At 36.9% G+C, this 15,664-nt stretch overlaps 1 protein-coding gene across 2 annotated transcripts in view; it reads left to right on the top strand.

Annotated features, from left to right (window-relative positions):
- ZYG11B (zyg-11 family member B, cell cycle regulator) overlaps nucleotides 1-15,664 on the top strand; it is a 77,282-nt gene that overhangs the window by 43,111 nt on the left and 18,507 nt on the right. For both annotated transcript variants that reach the window (XM_004438563.3, XM_087445921.1), the window contains exons 7-10: nucleotides 3,408-3,507; nucleotides 3,762-3,812; nucleotides 7,385-7,546; nucleotides 7,652-7,699. In XM_004438563.3, the coding sequence (XP_004438620.1) occupies nucleotides 3,408-3,507; nucleotides 3,762-3,812; nucleotides 7,385-7,546; nucleotides 7,652-7,699 (361 nt within the window). The remainder of the gene's footprint in view (nucleotides 1-3,407; nucleotides 3,508-3,761; nucleotides 3,813-7,384; nucleotides 7,547-7,651; nucleotides 7,700-15,664) is intronic.

Below are 15,664 nucleotides of genomic sequence, written 5' to 3'. Positions count from 1 at the left end.
GGTTCAGATCCTGGGCATGGACCTACACACCGCTCATCAAGCCATGCTGTAGCGGCATCCCATATACAAAAAAGTGGAGGAGATTGGCACTTATATTAGCTCAGTGACAATCTTCCTCACCAAAAAAAAAAAAAAATTAGTGCTTTGACATTCGTGATAGCAGATTGGCCCCTGTTTACGTAGCCCTTTGCTTAAGAATTTATGTTGATTATAGTTTTTAGACTATCCACTAAATATATTTTTTAGAATATTGTGGGCTGAAGAAACTGAGGCATACAGAGATTCAGTGTCTTGCCCATGCTATTTTGACTAGTAACTGCAAGGCTAGAAAGACTCCCGTGTTCTACTTCTAGGTCCAGTGTTCTTTCCTTTGTATCATACCTCTTATTGTTATTTGTTATTGAATGATAGCAGAAGCTTTTTAAGCAGAGGTTAAAAGAGGCCATTGGCTGGATTCCAGTAAGTATAAAGGGTTCTTTTGTTTTCTGAGATGTTATGATTTGGGAGCTAAAAAGGTGATTTTTCATTTTACTATTTTAAAATATAATTTTTTAATAATGGTATTTTGAAAAAGAAAAGTATGTTGTAATGAAAAGTATATTTCTCAAGCAGAAGTTTTACTGTGATTTACTTTTATTTGGGTAACAGTACACTGTTATCTGGCATGGCTGAGGAATGAGGTGTTCTATTTACTATTTGAAATAAATAGTTTGGATAAAAATATAACTACATGTATCTCATGTAGATTACTAATTTTATTTTATAAATGTTGAGCGTCTGTACTGATCACATGAAGTCATAGGTAGGAGAGACATAGTTGCTCCCCTAAAGAAAATTGTAAACTAGCCCAGGGGCTGGCAAACTTTTCCTTAAAGAGCCAGATAATAAATATTTTAGGCTTGTGAGTTATAGAGTCTCTGTTGCAACTACTTAATTCTGTCATTGTACCTCCAAAGCAGTCATAGACAATATATGAACAAATGGGGGTAACTATGTTCTAATAAAACTATAGAAAACAGGCAGCTGGGCCCACAGCTATAAAATCACTATAGGTAAGCTATAGTTTGCCTACCTCTGAGGTAGCCAATGCACTGTGCTAGAAATGAGCTTCTTTGTGGTCAGAGACTGTGATTGGTTAATTTCTTTGTCTCTAGTGCTTAAGTGGGTATTTAATGGATGGATGGATGGATGAATGAATGAATGAGTAAATAGAAGACAGAGTTTCTGATAAAAGAGGATGACAGAAGGCATTGGGCCCCTAAACGAGGAGGGAAAGATTCCATCTGATTGGTGATCATTAAAGATTTCATGTTAGTGATGGCATTTGAGATAATAAAGATAACAACTAACATGTGTGAAGCACTTGCTATTGCCAGGCACTGTGCTAAGTGTTTTACATATGGTTATTCAGTCCTTACAGCAGTCCTGTGAAATTGTTACTCTTGTAATCTTCATTTTACAGATGAGGAAACAGAGGCACAGAGAGATTTAGTAACTTGCTCAAGGTGATAAGATAGTAAGTAGCAGAATTTAGATTTAAATCCAGACTGACTCCAGAGCCTCTATTTTACCTCCATGCTATATTGCTTTGAAGATTAGAGCTGGTTGAACCAATTGTTTCATGTTGTGGGAACTGCATGAATAAAGGCATAGAGGAAGTCAATAATAATACTAGTAAAAATTAACCTTTATCAAATGCTTGGTATGTGCCAAGTTCTGTACTAAGTCTTAAGCTTTATATGTGATATCATTTAATCCTCAGGACAATCCTATGGAATAGATCTTATTATTTTACAGATGAGAAAATTGAAGTTCAGAGAGATTAAGGAACTTGCCCAGGGTCCCAAAGTTAGTAAGTGGTGGAGGAGATATTTTAATCCACACTGACTTCAAAGTGTATTATGTTCTTAACAACTTGACTGCATTGCCTCACATGATAAAATAAGTTATATCATTCAGCCAACTTGTATTAAACTGTGTGTAAAGCACTATCTTGGGTTCTTGGCATAAAGGGCTAAATAGGATATGGTCCCTTCCCTCAAGGAACTCACTGGCCAATAGGGGTTTCAGGTGAGTCTGCAGATAATCACGGCTCTCTGACAGAGTTACAAACAAGTACTAAAGGAGCAGTGAGAAGGCAGTGATAAACTTGTCAAGTAAAGCTTCTCAAAGGAAGTGATATTTGAGCTGAGTCTTGAAAGATGAAGTTATAGGTAAGATAATCAGATATATTCCTTGGCCTTGATTTCTGTCCTTATCTCACATGCCACATTCAATCTTTTGGCAAATCCAGCTCTATCTTCAAAATATATCCAGAATTCGACCATTTCTCTTCACTTCCATTTCTACCACTTGGGCTAGACTAAAAGTGATTTCTCTCTTGAATTATTGTGGTAGCCTCTGAACTGCTCTCCTTGCTTCTGTCTTTGCCCTGCTGAAGTTTATTCTAAATACAGCTGATATAATAATCCTATCAAAAACATGTCAGTTCTTGTCATATCTCTGCTCAGAATCCTTCCATGGTGATCCATCTCATTCAGAGTAAAAGCTGATTCTTCACTAGGACTCTATGTGATCTAGCTCCCCTGTTACCTCTGACCTCATCTCTTAGTACTACTCTTTCCCCTGTTCTCTCTGCTCTGGCTGCACTTGCCTCCATGCTGTTTCTCAAAACCTCCAGGCACACTCCCACTTAAGGGTCATTGTGTTGCGCATTCCCTCTGCCTGGAATGCTTTTCCCCTAGATATCCACATGGCTAGCTTCTGACTTCTTCAAAAGTCTCAGTGAGGCCTTCCCTAGTCACCTTACATAAAATTTCAACATTTCATATCCTCTCTTTTCCTGCTTTATTTTTTTCTCTCTAGCATATGTCAGTACCTAATCATACCATATATTTTACTTATTTATCTGATTTATTATCTGTCTTCCCCACTAGAGCATAAGAGTAGCAATATTTTTCTGTTTTGTTCACTATTCTGTCTCCAGCAGCAAGAACAATATCTGTCTGGCACAAAGCAGGGGCTCAGTAAATGTTTCTGAATGATGAATGTTCCCATGGTGCTAGATACTGTGAAGAGCCCAGAAAATACTTAAATTATTACTATAGTATAAAAATCACTATAGAATAGAAATATATACTAGAAATATGTTATGATTCTAGAAGATGAGTGCCAGATAGTGTTGACCATGTTTTCCAAGCTCTTGTTTCTTTACAAAGTGTTGTCAGAATTAATAATGAGGCACCCATCTCCAAAACACTAAGTGTAATTGTTATTCTTTATCAGTTAAGAGGAATTTTCCCTTTCCTTCTCACCCACCTAAATTGTAGCATTGATTGCCAGCTGGAACTCTGAAACCGTAGCTGGGGCTGCAGGATTAATTCATGAAACCCTTTGTGTGTTTTCAGATTTGAGGCAGCCAAGCTTGTCATGCAGTGGCTCTGCAACCATGAGGATCAAAACATGCAAAGGATGGCAGTTGCTATCATTTCCATCCTGGCTGCCAAGGTACCTAAACTCTTGCTGAATAATTTTCAATAGGCAACTGTTTCCCATTACAGTTACCATTTTTCCCAAAATCTGTGTGCCAGAAAGATTAGTAAGCCTCTCTGCCGGCCTGCTTATTCAAGCTGCATTCAATATTGGAGAATTCCAAGTTGATCGGAGATTTTAGTCTGACCTTTGGAGTCTGTAACAGTGAATGATGTTAACTCACACTAGTGAGTTCTTGGGCATTTACTTTGTCTTCCACTTGCTTGCAGCTTTCTACAGAACAAACTGCACAGCTTGGTGCTGAGCTCTTCATTGTCAGGGTAAGTTTGTTATCTCCTCTATGCAGACCACTAGACATTTTTATTTTATTGTTTATAGGTAGTGTTGTATATCTTCTGACATTTTATATTTTAAAAATTGTTTTTGTTACTTATAAATGGGTGTATTCATTTCTTTTCATAGAGACAGCTTTATTCCTTACTATAGATGGAAAAATCCCTGAACTAGGAGTCAGATGACCTAGGATCTTACTTGTAAACTCACTTTGTGAATTTATTTTATTTTATTATTTTTTGTGAGGAGATCAGCCCTGAGCTAACATCTGCCAATCCTCCTCCTTTTTTTTTTTTTTTTTTTGCTGAGGAAGATGGGCCCTGGGCTAACATCCATGCCCATCTTCCTCCACTTTATATGGGACGCCGCCACAGCATGGCTTGCCAAGCAGTGCATCGGTGTGCGCCCGGGATCCGAACCGGCGAACCCTGGGCCGCTGCAGCGGAGCGCGCAAACTTAACCTCTTGTGCCACTGGGCTGGCCCCTCACTTTGTAAATTTAGACAGATTACCTGAAGCATAGGGGCCTAAATAAGCCTTAAGATCCTATCTAGCTCTAAAATTCTGTGATTTTGTTATTTATAAAGAAAATGTAGAGACAATATTATAGGCTTAAGATTATGCTAGATGCTTTGGGGAAGAAAATAATTTAAATAGCTGATATATGATTTTGCTTGCTTACACTCAGTTGAGGAAATAATAGTGGAAAAGTTAACAAGCTTTAAACAGGGCTGGCCCCATAGCGTAGTGGTCAAGTTCGACACGCTCCACTTTGGCAGCCCGGGTTCGAGGATTCGGTTCCTGGGTGCAGACCTACACCACTTGTCAACCATGCTGTGGTGGCGACCCACATACAAAATAGAGGAAGATTGGCACAGATGTTAGCTCAGGGCTAATCTTCCTCAAGCAAAAACACCAAAAAAGCTTTAAAGAGAATAAATATTAGCAGTGTCTTAGGGAGGACTGGAGGCAAAAAGTCCACTTGGGAGCTTCCTGTTACAATCCTGGCATGAGGTGTTTTAACATTAATAGTAGATGGAAAAGTCAAATGAGAGACTCCCTTTTTCTATGACTTACAAATTATGCATGTAATGAGAAGTCAGTCATTTGATAAATGTGTATAGAATACTCATCAGGCACCTACCACCTTACTGGATGTCAGGGATTCACACTGAATTATGTCTATAATTCCTGTCCATAAGAAATTCACAGTACAGGGGGCCGGCCCAGTGGCATAGTGGTTAAGTGCGCGCACTCTGCTTTGGCGGCCCGGGGTTCGCAGGTTTGGATCCTGGCATGCACTGACACACTGCTCGTTAAGCCATGCTGTGATGGCATCCCATATAAAGTAGAGGAAGACGGGTACGGATCTTAGCCCAGGGCCAATCTTCTTCAGCAAAAAGAAGAGGATTGGCATCAGATGTTAGCTCAGGGCTGATCTTCCTCAAAAAAACAAACCAAAAAAAGAAATTCACAGTATAGTAGAGAAAATAGCTATGTAGATAATCTAATACAATCTAATAAGTATACAATCTAATAAGTATAATAATAGAGATATGAATGAAAAAAATAATGAAGAGAGAAGGCTGTGGTGGTATAATGTAAAGAGTAGAAATTCTGCATCGACATATCTGGGATTATTCCCACTTCTGTCACTTACTAGCTGTGTAATTTGGGGCAAGTCACATAAATTTTCTTTTTTTTTTAGTGAGGAAGATTAGCCCTGAGCTAACATCTGTTACCAATCCTCCTCTTTTTTTGCTGAGGAAGATTGGCCCTGGGCTAACATCCATACCCATCCTCCTCTACTTTCTATGTGGGACGCCTGCCACAGCGTGGCTTGAGAAGTGGCGCGTAGGTCGGCATCCAGGAACCGAACCTGGGCCACCAAAGCAGAGCACGCAAAATTTATGTGGGCCGGCCACCAGGCCGGCCCACATAAATTTTCTTAGGAGTGGTAAAAAATACTTCATACCATTATTATGAAGACTAAATGAAGGGGCCAGCCCAGTGGCCTAGCAGTTAGGTTCACATGTTCTGCTTTGTCGGCCCAGGGTTTGCCAGTTCAGATCCTGGGCGCAGACCTACTCCCCACTCATCAAGCTATGCTGAGATGATGTCCCATGTAAAAGAGCTGCAACCCCACAACTATGATACACAACTATATACTGGGGCTTTGAGGAGAAAAAAGAGAAAGAGGAAGATTGGCAACAGATGTTAGTGCAGGGCCAATCTTCCTCAAAAAAAAAAAGATTAAATGAAAAGGAAAAAACGACTAATTAAAGGAATATATGCTAAGTGCCTAGCACAAAATACAGTATATGTTAGATGAATAGAAAGGGATGCTGATTTTATTTATTTTCACTATTTTCAGGAATGATATTGTAGTTTTAAATATGACTTTTTATTGCTAGATATGTGTTTCAGTAATTTTGGCTGGGGATATATTCAGAGATTTTAAGGAAGTAGTCCACTCGTATGCTTTAGGGGAAAATTAAGCTTAGTTTAAGCAGGATTTGGTAGTCGTAGTAGTAATGATGATGATAGCTACCTTTTTTTTTTTTCTTTTTTTAGTTCTTAATTATCACCTGCAATTTACAGATGGGGAAACAAGAGTTAAATTGGCAAACAAGATTATGAAGTTAGATGCAGAGATTAAATTTAAGTTCAGGTAGCCTGATTCTAGTGCCACACAATCTTAGCCACTATGCTGTTAAGTTACATAATTGCACCTAGGTGTTTGTGTTTCTTAACATTTTTTCCTGAATTGTATGTATCTGTAAGTAATAGTGTTCATTAATGTTTTCTTGTATATATTTTAGTAGAGCTCCCTTTTACATCCAAAAGTGTAATCTAAAAATGAAATTATGGATGCCTTATGTAGGTCTTAAAACATTTATCTTTCAAACTTAAATTTCTTAGGTTAAAGGTATGATAGAAATAATTTACAAATGGAATTTCAAAGCTGTATCTTATTTAAATCCAATATAGACTTTAATTCTCTTACTATTGTGTGTAGTTTGTCCTTTCTTTTTTTCTTAAGGAAAACTTGGAGTTAGATAGAATAAGACTTCCAATTCTTACTTTATCTTACTAAGTTAACTATGATCAAATTACTTAATATTTCTTAGACTCAAAATTTCCTCTCCTGAAAAATGAGAATAACAATACTACAATATAGGATATAATTTGCTGATGCTTAATAAATATTAGCTTCATTCCCCTTTCTCCCCCTCCACCATTTTTATCCCAGGACCTAAAATGAGTGTATGTTGTGACCAATTGGGTAAGCCAGTCAGTCCTAAGCTTTAATCATTTTGCTTTTCATTTTATTTACAGGCAATTAAATTATAGGTATGATCAGAATAATACAGAAATATGTGTGAAGATTTTATACTTTTTTCTTAGAAAAATCTGATCCAAGAGGCTGTTTGTTGTACTTATAAAAACCTTTATAGGAAATGTTTTCATGAGACTAATCTTCATGGACTTATAGTTATTAGCACTAATTGTAATAACCATTCGATAATGAGAAATTAATTCTGTTTTCCTTCTTTCAGCAACTTCTTCAAATAGTGAAGCAGAAAACCAATCAAAATTCAGTGGACACTACTTTGAAGTTTACTTTGAGTGCACTTTGGAACCTCACAGATGAATCGCCAACCACTTGCAGACACTTTATTGAAAACCAAGGGTTAGAACTCTTCATGAGGGTTCTAGAGGTTAGAATGGAAATTTAGCCTACAGTTTTGACATTGATTGATTTAAGCATTTATTTATTATATTTGGTTCTTTAGATGGTTATAGGTTTCTCTTTCCTTTTACAGTCTTTCCCAACCGAGTCATCCATTCAACAGAAAGTCCTAGGACTTTTGGTAAGATAAAAGCATTTCCTGCTAAATTCCAAGCTGTAATTATTTTCCATCTGAGGTAATACATTGAAAGTTGTTACTCTATTTATAAACACTTAATGACATTAGAAAATATATACAAGGCCAGCCCGGTGGCATAGGGGTTAAGTTTGTGTGCTCTGCTTCAGCGGCCGAGGGTTCACTGGTTCGGATCCCAGGCATAGACCGATGCACCGCTTGTCAAGCCATGCTGTGGCAGCATCCCATATAAAGCAGAGGAAGATCTGCATGGATGTTAGTCTAGGGCCAATCTTCCTCAGGAAAAAGAGGAGGATTGGCAACAGGTGTTAGCTCAGGGCTAATCTTCCTCACACACAAAAAATACATATATATATATATATATATTAAAAAATACATATATATATATTAAAAAATACATATATATATACACAGTATAATTAAGTGAAAAAGCAGGCTATAAAACTATATATACATATTAAGATTTTCACCACATTAGAAGGAAAAATACAAATTACATACTTTTCTTTATATTTTTTGGTATAGTACAAAGCTTCACTGTGAGCATGTTTTTTTTTTTTTTTTTGGTGAGGAAGATTACCCCTGAGCTAACATCTGTTGCCAATCCTCCTCTTTTTGGTGAGGAAGATTGGCCCTGGGCTAACATCCGTGCCCATCTTCCTCTACTTTATGTGGGACGCTCCCACAGCATGGCTTGACAAGTGGTGCGTCAGTCCGCGCCCAGGATCCAAATCTGTGAATCCTGGGGCCACTAAAGTAGAGCACGTGAACTTAACCACTACACCACCAGGCCAGCCCTGCATGTTTTATTTTTATAATCAGAAAAGAAAGATCTCATTAAAACATATTGCTAACCTACAAGTGTTCTTAGATACTATGTTTGGTAATTAATAATTACTACTTAAAAGACTGCTTAACAAATAAGATATTCCATAAATATATTAGATATAGATTAAAATGAGCTCTTTAGGATTTTGAGGCAAAGATGAAGGATCAAATGTTTTATCACCTTTAACCACTGCAACAGGCAAAGTGCCTACTACTACTTGTTAAAAGCCATTTTAGAGCAGACCTCTGCTCTGGAGGAATGAGATCATAGGAGGCATAAATTAGATTAGTGAGTAAAAAAAAAATAGATTAGTGTTTGCTTTCCAGATGCAAGAGTATGAGATACTGAGCAATGAGAGATGGATTTTGGGAAAGCTGAGGGCTGGCATTTCAGGAGGACCTGTCTATTCACTATACCTTTAGTTATATAAAGTAGAAAATGTAAAATGACCTAAATACCTAGTAGTGGGGAAGTATTAAATAAATTACAGTATTTGATTGTTTTATTCAGAGTTCATAGGATTATTAGATACAGAAGTTGGCTTAAGTCATTAGAAGAAGAGGGGAATTTATTTTAAGGATTCAGAGATATCTCATAGTGCTTTAAAAATGTTTTTTTTTTTCCTAAATTTCAAAAAAAATACGTGCTTATTATAACTAGTGAAACAGTGCAAAAATGTATTTAAAAAGTTTAAAACTCTGTCCCCAGATAGAACTGTTTGGTGGTTGCCGGGGGCTAGGGGGGTAAGGGGTGGGCACAAGGGGTGGAGGGATGCACTTATGTGGTGACTGATAACCAATAATGTACAACAAAAATTTCACAATAAAAAAAAATTAAAAAAAAAAAAAGTCATCACAAAAAAAAACACAAAAACTCTGTCCTCAACCTTACATCAGTTTCATCTGCACAACGTAATTAATATTAATACAACCTCATGTGCTTCCTTCCGTATTTTTCTCCATTACTTTGTGATTGAAGTTTTTTTCAATAGTTTAGTTTGAGATATTGATTCTGATTTAATTTTTTCTAGTCAGGGAACATACTTTGTTTGATTTAAGTCCTTTTAAATTTATTATGACTTTTGTATGGCCCAGAATATGGTCTGTCCTGGTAAATGTTCCATGTGCACTTGAGAAGAATGTGTAATCTGCCATTGTTGGATATAGTGTTCTATAAATGTTAATTAAGTCTAGTCAATTGATATTGTTCAAGTCTACCATATCCTTACTGATTTTCTGCCAATTTGTTCTAGCAATTATTTGTAGGGGTTTGAAATCTCCAACTATAATTGTTGATTTGTCTATTTCTCCTTACAGTTCTATCAATTTTTGCCTCGTGTATTTTAAAGCTCTATTATTAGGTTCATAAACAGAATTGTTATGCCCTCTTGATTAATTGACACCTTCATCATTATGAAATGACCTTTATCCCTGGTAATATTCTTTACTTTGAAATCTCCTTTGTCTCATATTAATATAGCCATTCCAGTTTTCTTTTGTCTAATGTTAACATGGTTTATATTTTTCCATCCTTTTACTTTTAACCTATATTTGTCTTTATATTCAAAGTGTGTTTCTTGTGGACAGCATATACTTTGCATCTTGCTTTTTTATTCAATCCTGATAATCTCTGCTTTTTATTTGGGCTATTTGGATCATTTACATTTAATGTGATTATTAATATGGTTAGATTTGAATTCATCAAGTTGGTATTTTTCTGTTTGTCCCATCTCTTTGTTTTTTCTTCCTTTTCTACCTTCTTTTGGTTTAATTGAGTATTTTTTTATTATTCCATTTGATCTCTTTTCTTGGTTTATTAGATATTACTCTTTGCTTTGTTATGTTAATGATTGCTTTGGGTTTATAGTATACATCTTGAATCACAGTTTACCTTTAAGTGACTTTATACAATTTCATATATAGTGTAAGAACCTTATAATAGTAGACCTCCATTTCTGATCTTCTCTCTTTTATGCTATTATTGTCATGCATTTTAGTTTTACATATGTTATAAACCACACAAACATTGTCATTTTTGTTTAAAATGTCGATTATCTTTTAAGGATATTTAAATAATTTTTAAAAACTTATATGTTTACCCAAATAGTTACTATTTCTTAGTTACTATTTCTGATGCTCTTCTTTCCTTTGTGTAGATCCAGATTTCCATCTGGTGTCATTTTCCTTCTGCCTAAAAGACATCCTTTAACGTTTCGTGTAGTGTGGGTCTGCTGATGAATTCTTCAGCTTTTATATGTCTGCAAACATCTTCATTTAACCTTTTTTTTTTTTGAAAGGTGTTTTTTGCCAGGTATAGAATTCTAGGTTGAGGGGCCGGCCTGGTGGTGCAGCAGTTAAGTGCATGTGCTCCGCTGCAGCAGGTTCAGATCCTGGGCTCGCACTGATGCACCGCTTGTCAAGCCATGCTGTGGTGGCATCCCATATAAAATAGAGGAAGATGGGCATGGATGTTAGCCCAGGGCCGGTCTTCCTCAGCAAAAAGAAGAGGATTGGCAACAGATGTTAGCTCAGGGCTGATCTTCCTCACACACAAAAAAAGAATTCTAGGTTGACTGTACTTTAAAGATGTTGATTAGCCTTTTCCTGACTTGCATCTTTCCAATGAGAAATCTGATGTCATCATTATCTTTGTTGCTCTGTATGTACATGATTTTTTTCCCCTGGCTGCTTAAATCCCCTGGATTTAAGATTAGCAATGATTTTGAGTAATTTGATTATGATGTATCTTGATGTAATTTACTTCATGTTTCCTGTATTTGGGATTCATTGAGCTTCTTGGATCTATAGGTTTATAGTTTTCATCATTTGAAAAGTTTTTGGCCATGATTTCTTCAAAAAAATATTTTACACCACTCCCCTTGCCCCCAACCCATTGGAGCCCTTTGGAGACTCCAGTTTCTCATATATTAAGTTGCTTGAAATTGTCCCACAGCTCATTGGTGCTCTTTTAATTTTCTTTATTCTTGTTTTATGTATGTTTCAGTTTGGATAGTTTCCATTGTTATGCCTTCTAATTAAGTTTCTTCTGCAATGTCTAATCTGCTGTTAATCCCATCTAGTATATTTTTCTTCTTAGATGTTGTTTTCTTCTCTGGAAGTTCAATTTGTGTTTTTTCATGTCTTCCATGTTTCTACTTTTTGAACATATGAAATATATTTGTAATAACTGTTTTACTGTCCTTCTTTGCTAATTTTAACATCTATTCAAATTCAAATGATACATTGTTCTCCTCATTCTGAGTTGTGTTTTCCTGCCACTTTGCATGCCTGGTAGTTTTTGACTGGATGCCAGATACTGTGAAATTTACCTTGTTGGGTGCTGGATATTTTTGTTTTCCTATAAAATATTCTTGAACTTTGTTATGGGATGTAATTAACTTTTAAACAGTTTAATCATTTTGGATTTTGCTTTTATGATTTATTAGGAGGGTTCAGAGCAGTGCTCAGGCTAGGGCTAATTATTCTGTACTACTGAGACAAGACCTTCCTGAGTACTCTACCCAATGCTCTGAGAATGAAGAGTTTTTCCAGACTGGATGGTAAGAACAAGCACTATTCCCGGCCCTGTGTGAGTGCTGGGAACTTCTCTCTACTCTTTTTTGATGGTTCCTTTCCTGCCCTCAAATAGTTTCCTCACAGTTGTGCTCTGATCAGTACTCTGCTGGATAGATTGGTACTCTCTGCAGCTCTCTGGATCGCCCTCTGTGCAGTTCTCTTCTCTCTGGTATTCTGTCCTATGAGTTGCTGTGGTCTCCCTGGACTCGCAGCTCCATCTCTTCAGCTCCGTGAGTCCGCTGGGCTCTGCTTCAGTTCTGTATCCCTGTGCCATAGCCTGAAAACTCTCCAAGGCAGTATGTTATCTTGTTTGCTTTCCATCTTTACAGGTCACTGTCCTTTATTACCTGATGTCCAGTATCTTGAAAACTGTTGTTTCATGTTTGTGTTTTTTCAGTTGTTTCAGATAGGAGAGTAAATCTGGCCCCTTTTACTCCATCTTTGCTAGAAGCAGGAGTCCTCATCAATCTTCCGTTAGATAGATTTAAAAATGAGAAATTTGTCTTTTATATTTACTCACATATTTCCCATATTACTCAGTTTTTTAAAAATTTCTTTTAGTGTAGGTATGCTGGCAATGAATTTTCCCTCAGGTTTTGTTTGCGTGAAAAAGTCTTATTTTGCTTTCGTTTTCAAAAGATATATTTTTGCTGGCCTGTGGGTATTTTTTTCTGTTGGGTTTTTAGGTTTATAATTTCCATCAAATTTGGAAAAATTTTAGCCATTATTTCTTCAAATATTTTTTTCTGTACCCTTTCTCGTGTCCTCTCTTTCTGGGACTCTAATGACAAATATGTTAGATTGCTTGATATTATCTCACAGGTCACAGAAGTACCTATTGACTTTTTTCGCAGTTTTTTTTTTTCCTTTCTTTCTGTGCTTTGACTTGGATGTTTTCTATTGCTATGTTTTTTAGTTCACTGATTTTTTTTTTCCTGCAGCATCTCATCTGCTTTTAATCTCATCCAGTATATTTTTCATTTCAGATATATGTATTTTTTTTATTTCTACAAGTTACATTTAGATCTTTTTTATATCTTCATTTTCTCTCCTTCAGCTTATGTTTTCCTTTCATCTTGAATCATAGTTATAACATTTATAGTATTTGATTTAAGTCTATGTCTGCTAACTCTATTATCTCTGTCATTTCTGCATCCATTTTTGTTGACTGATTTATCTCCTGGTTATGGGTCATATTTTCCTCATCTTTGTGTGCCTGGTAATTTTTTCATTTTTTTTTTTTGCAGGGAAAGATTCAGCCTGAGCTAATATCTGTTGTCAATCTTCTTTTGTTTTTTTTTCCCCCTCCCCAAAGCCCCAGTACATGGTTGTATATCCTAGTTGTAAGTTGTTCTAGTTCTTCTATGTGAGCTGCTGCCACCATGTCAACTGACAGATGGGTGGTGTGGTTCCGCGCCCGGGAAGCAAACCTGGGCCACCGAAGCGGTGAACATGGAACTTTAACCACTAGGCCATCAGGGCTGGCTCTCTATGCCTGGTAATTTTTGATTGGATGACAGTCATTGTGAAATTTACATTGCTGATTGCTGGATTTTATTGTTTTCCTTTAAACAGTCTTGGGTTTGTCTGACATACAGTTAAGCTGCTTACGGATCAAGTTGTTCCTTTCAAAGCTTATTTTTTTGCTTTGTTAGAGTGGCTTCAGATCAGTCTTTACTCTAGGACTGATATGTAATTTAGCCCCACTACTATCCATTGTTTTGTTTATTATGAGATTTCTTCACTTGTGAACTGTTCCTAATCCTGTGTGACTTTGGGATTTGTTCATGTACTGCTTTCTGGTGATTCTTTCCATAGCCTCATGGAGTTTCACCCCGTATCAATACTGAACCAAAGATTTGAGGGGATCCCTCTGTAGGTGTTTTTCTCTCTTTTTCTCTCTCTCGAGCTTCTTCCGTTTCAGTACTCTGTTCTACAAATTTTTGCTGCCTTGGCCACCCTAAACTCTGATCTCTGTTTCTTCAACTCAGCAAAACTGCAAGATTCTTTCTCTTTAGGTTCCCCTTACGTGCCCAGCAGTCTGGAAACTGTCACATTTGAATACCTTTTCTCAGGGATCACATTCCTGTGTAGCCTGTTACCCACTGTCTGAAACCAGTTCTTTCATATATTTTGTCTTGCTTTCTGGTAACTTGTTTATAGCAGGAAAGAATGGCCATAATTCTTTTTTTTGTGTGTGTGTGTGAGGAAGATTAGCCCTGAACTAACATCTGATGCCAATCCTCCTCTTTTTGCTGAGGAAGATTGGCCCTGGGCTAACATCTGTGCCCATCTTCCTCTACTTTATATGGGATGCTGCCACAGCATGGCTTGACAAGCAGTGCGTCGGTGCGCACCCAGGATCCGAACCTGTGAGCCCCGGGCTGCCAAAGTGGAGTGCGCGCAGTTAACTGCTACGCCACCGGGCCAGCCCCATGGCCATAATTCTTTTGATGTTCTATTCTAAATCTTTCCTTTTTGTTTTTTGTTTCAATAGTGGTGTCTTTGCGTTTTCTTGTTTGTGTGTATTTACTTTTTTTATCAGTTAACCATCTTGTAGTTGTATTATATGAGGTTCTTGGGGGATCTTATCCACTATTGTTCGATGATTCTCACTCATTATTGATTGTTTTCACTGTGAATTGTAATTTAGCATTGTGATGTGTCATCTTCTGTGGGCTTTGAGTTCAAGGTGTGTCCTTCTCAGAGGATCTTTGTATTTCTTTCTACCAAGATTCCCCAAGCCTGGAGGAAATGGAGGACTATGTTTTTTTTTTAGTTTTAAATGGTATATGTTTCCTTTCTTTTTTTGTCACTATAAAAATGATACATGCTGTGTAAAAAATATAAATAGAGTATAAAAAATGAACATGAAATGCCTTTTCTTGTTTAAATATGTGAGATTAGAGAGGGGCATAGGAGACCTTGATTAATCATTGATGCTGATGGAAAAATACAAGATTATTAGTGAGTGTAGTTAAACTTGTCTCTTCTACCCTTTGGAGAAGAAAATTTGTCGGTTATTACAGAGAATATATTTGGATATGATGCCTTTCATTTTCATTTATTATAGAATAAATAGGGAAGCCTACTAGATAAAACACCTACCTTCTGTAGGCCGGCAGGCAAACTTGGGCATTCAGTGGAGGTCTAAGGCTATGAAATTTCTAAGACATGAGATCAGCATATTGCTCAAACAAATGGATGCTTTTTTGTCTTCATCTTACTTAGGCTCTCCACGTTATTCAGAATGGCTAATCCTTGTGTCTTTTGATACACTCACCCCTCTCTGCTTTCTAGATACCAAACTTTTCTGGTTTTCCTCCTACCTCTCTTGCTGTTGCTTTTCAGCTTGGAGTTTCTCCAGACCACACAGATGGTATAAATTTGAACTGTAGTCTTGCATGAGAGCAGGCCCTTGGTTATAAATTACAAGGGAAAACTTTTACCTTTAGGCCAGAGCCCAGATTACAATAAGCTTCTTTTTCATGTATCTATTTCATGTATCATGTCTCTTTTATTGACGTTTAACGCTTTGAAAGTCCT

This window comes from Ceratotherium simum, chromosome 22, assembly GCF_057802395.1.
Source record: "Ceratotherium simum simum isolate JZ-2026a chromosome 22, ASM5780239v1, whole genome shotgun sequence".
Taxonomy (NCBI): Eukaryota; Metazoa; Chordata; class Mammalia; order Perissodactyla; family Rhinocerotidae; genus Ceratotherium; species Ceratotherium simum.
The sequence above is the reverse complement of the archived record's forward strand: the minus strand, read 5'-3'. Positions and strand labels throughout refer to the sequence as shown.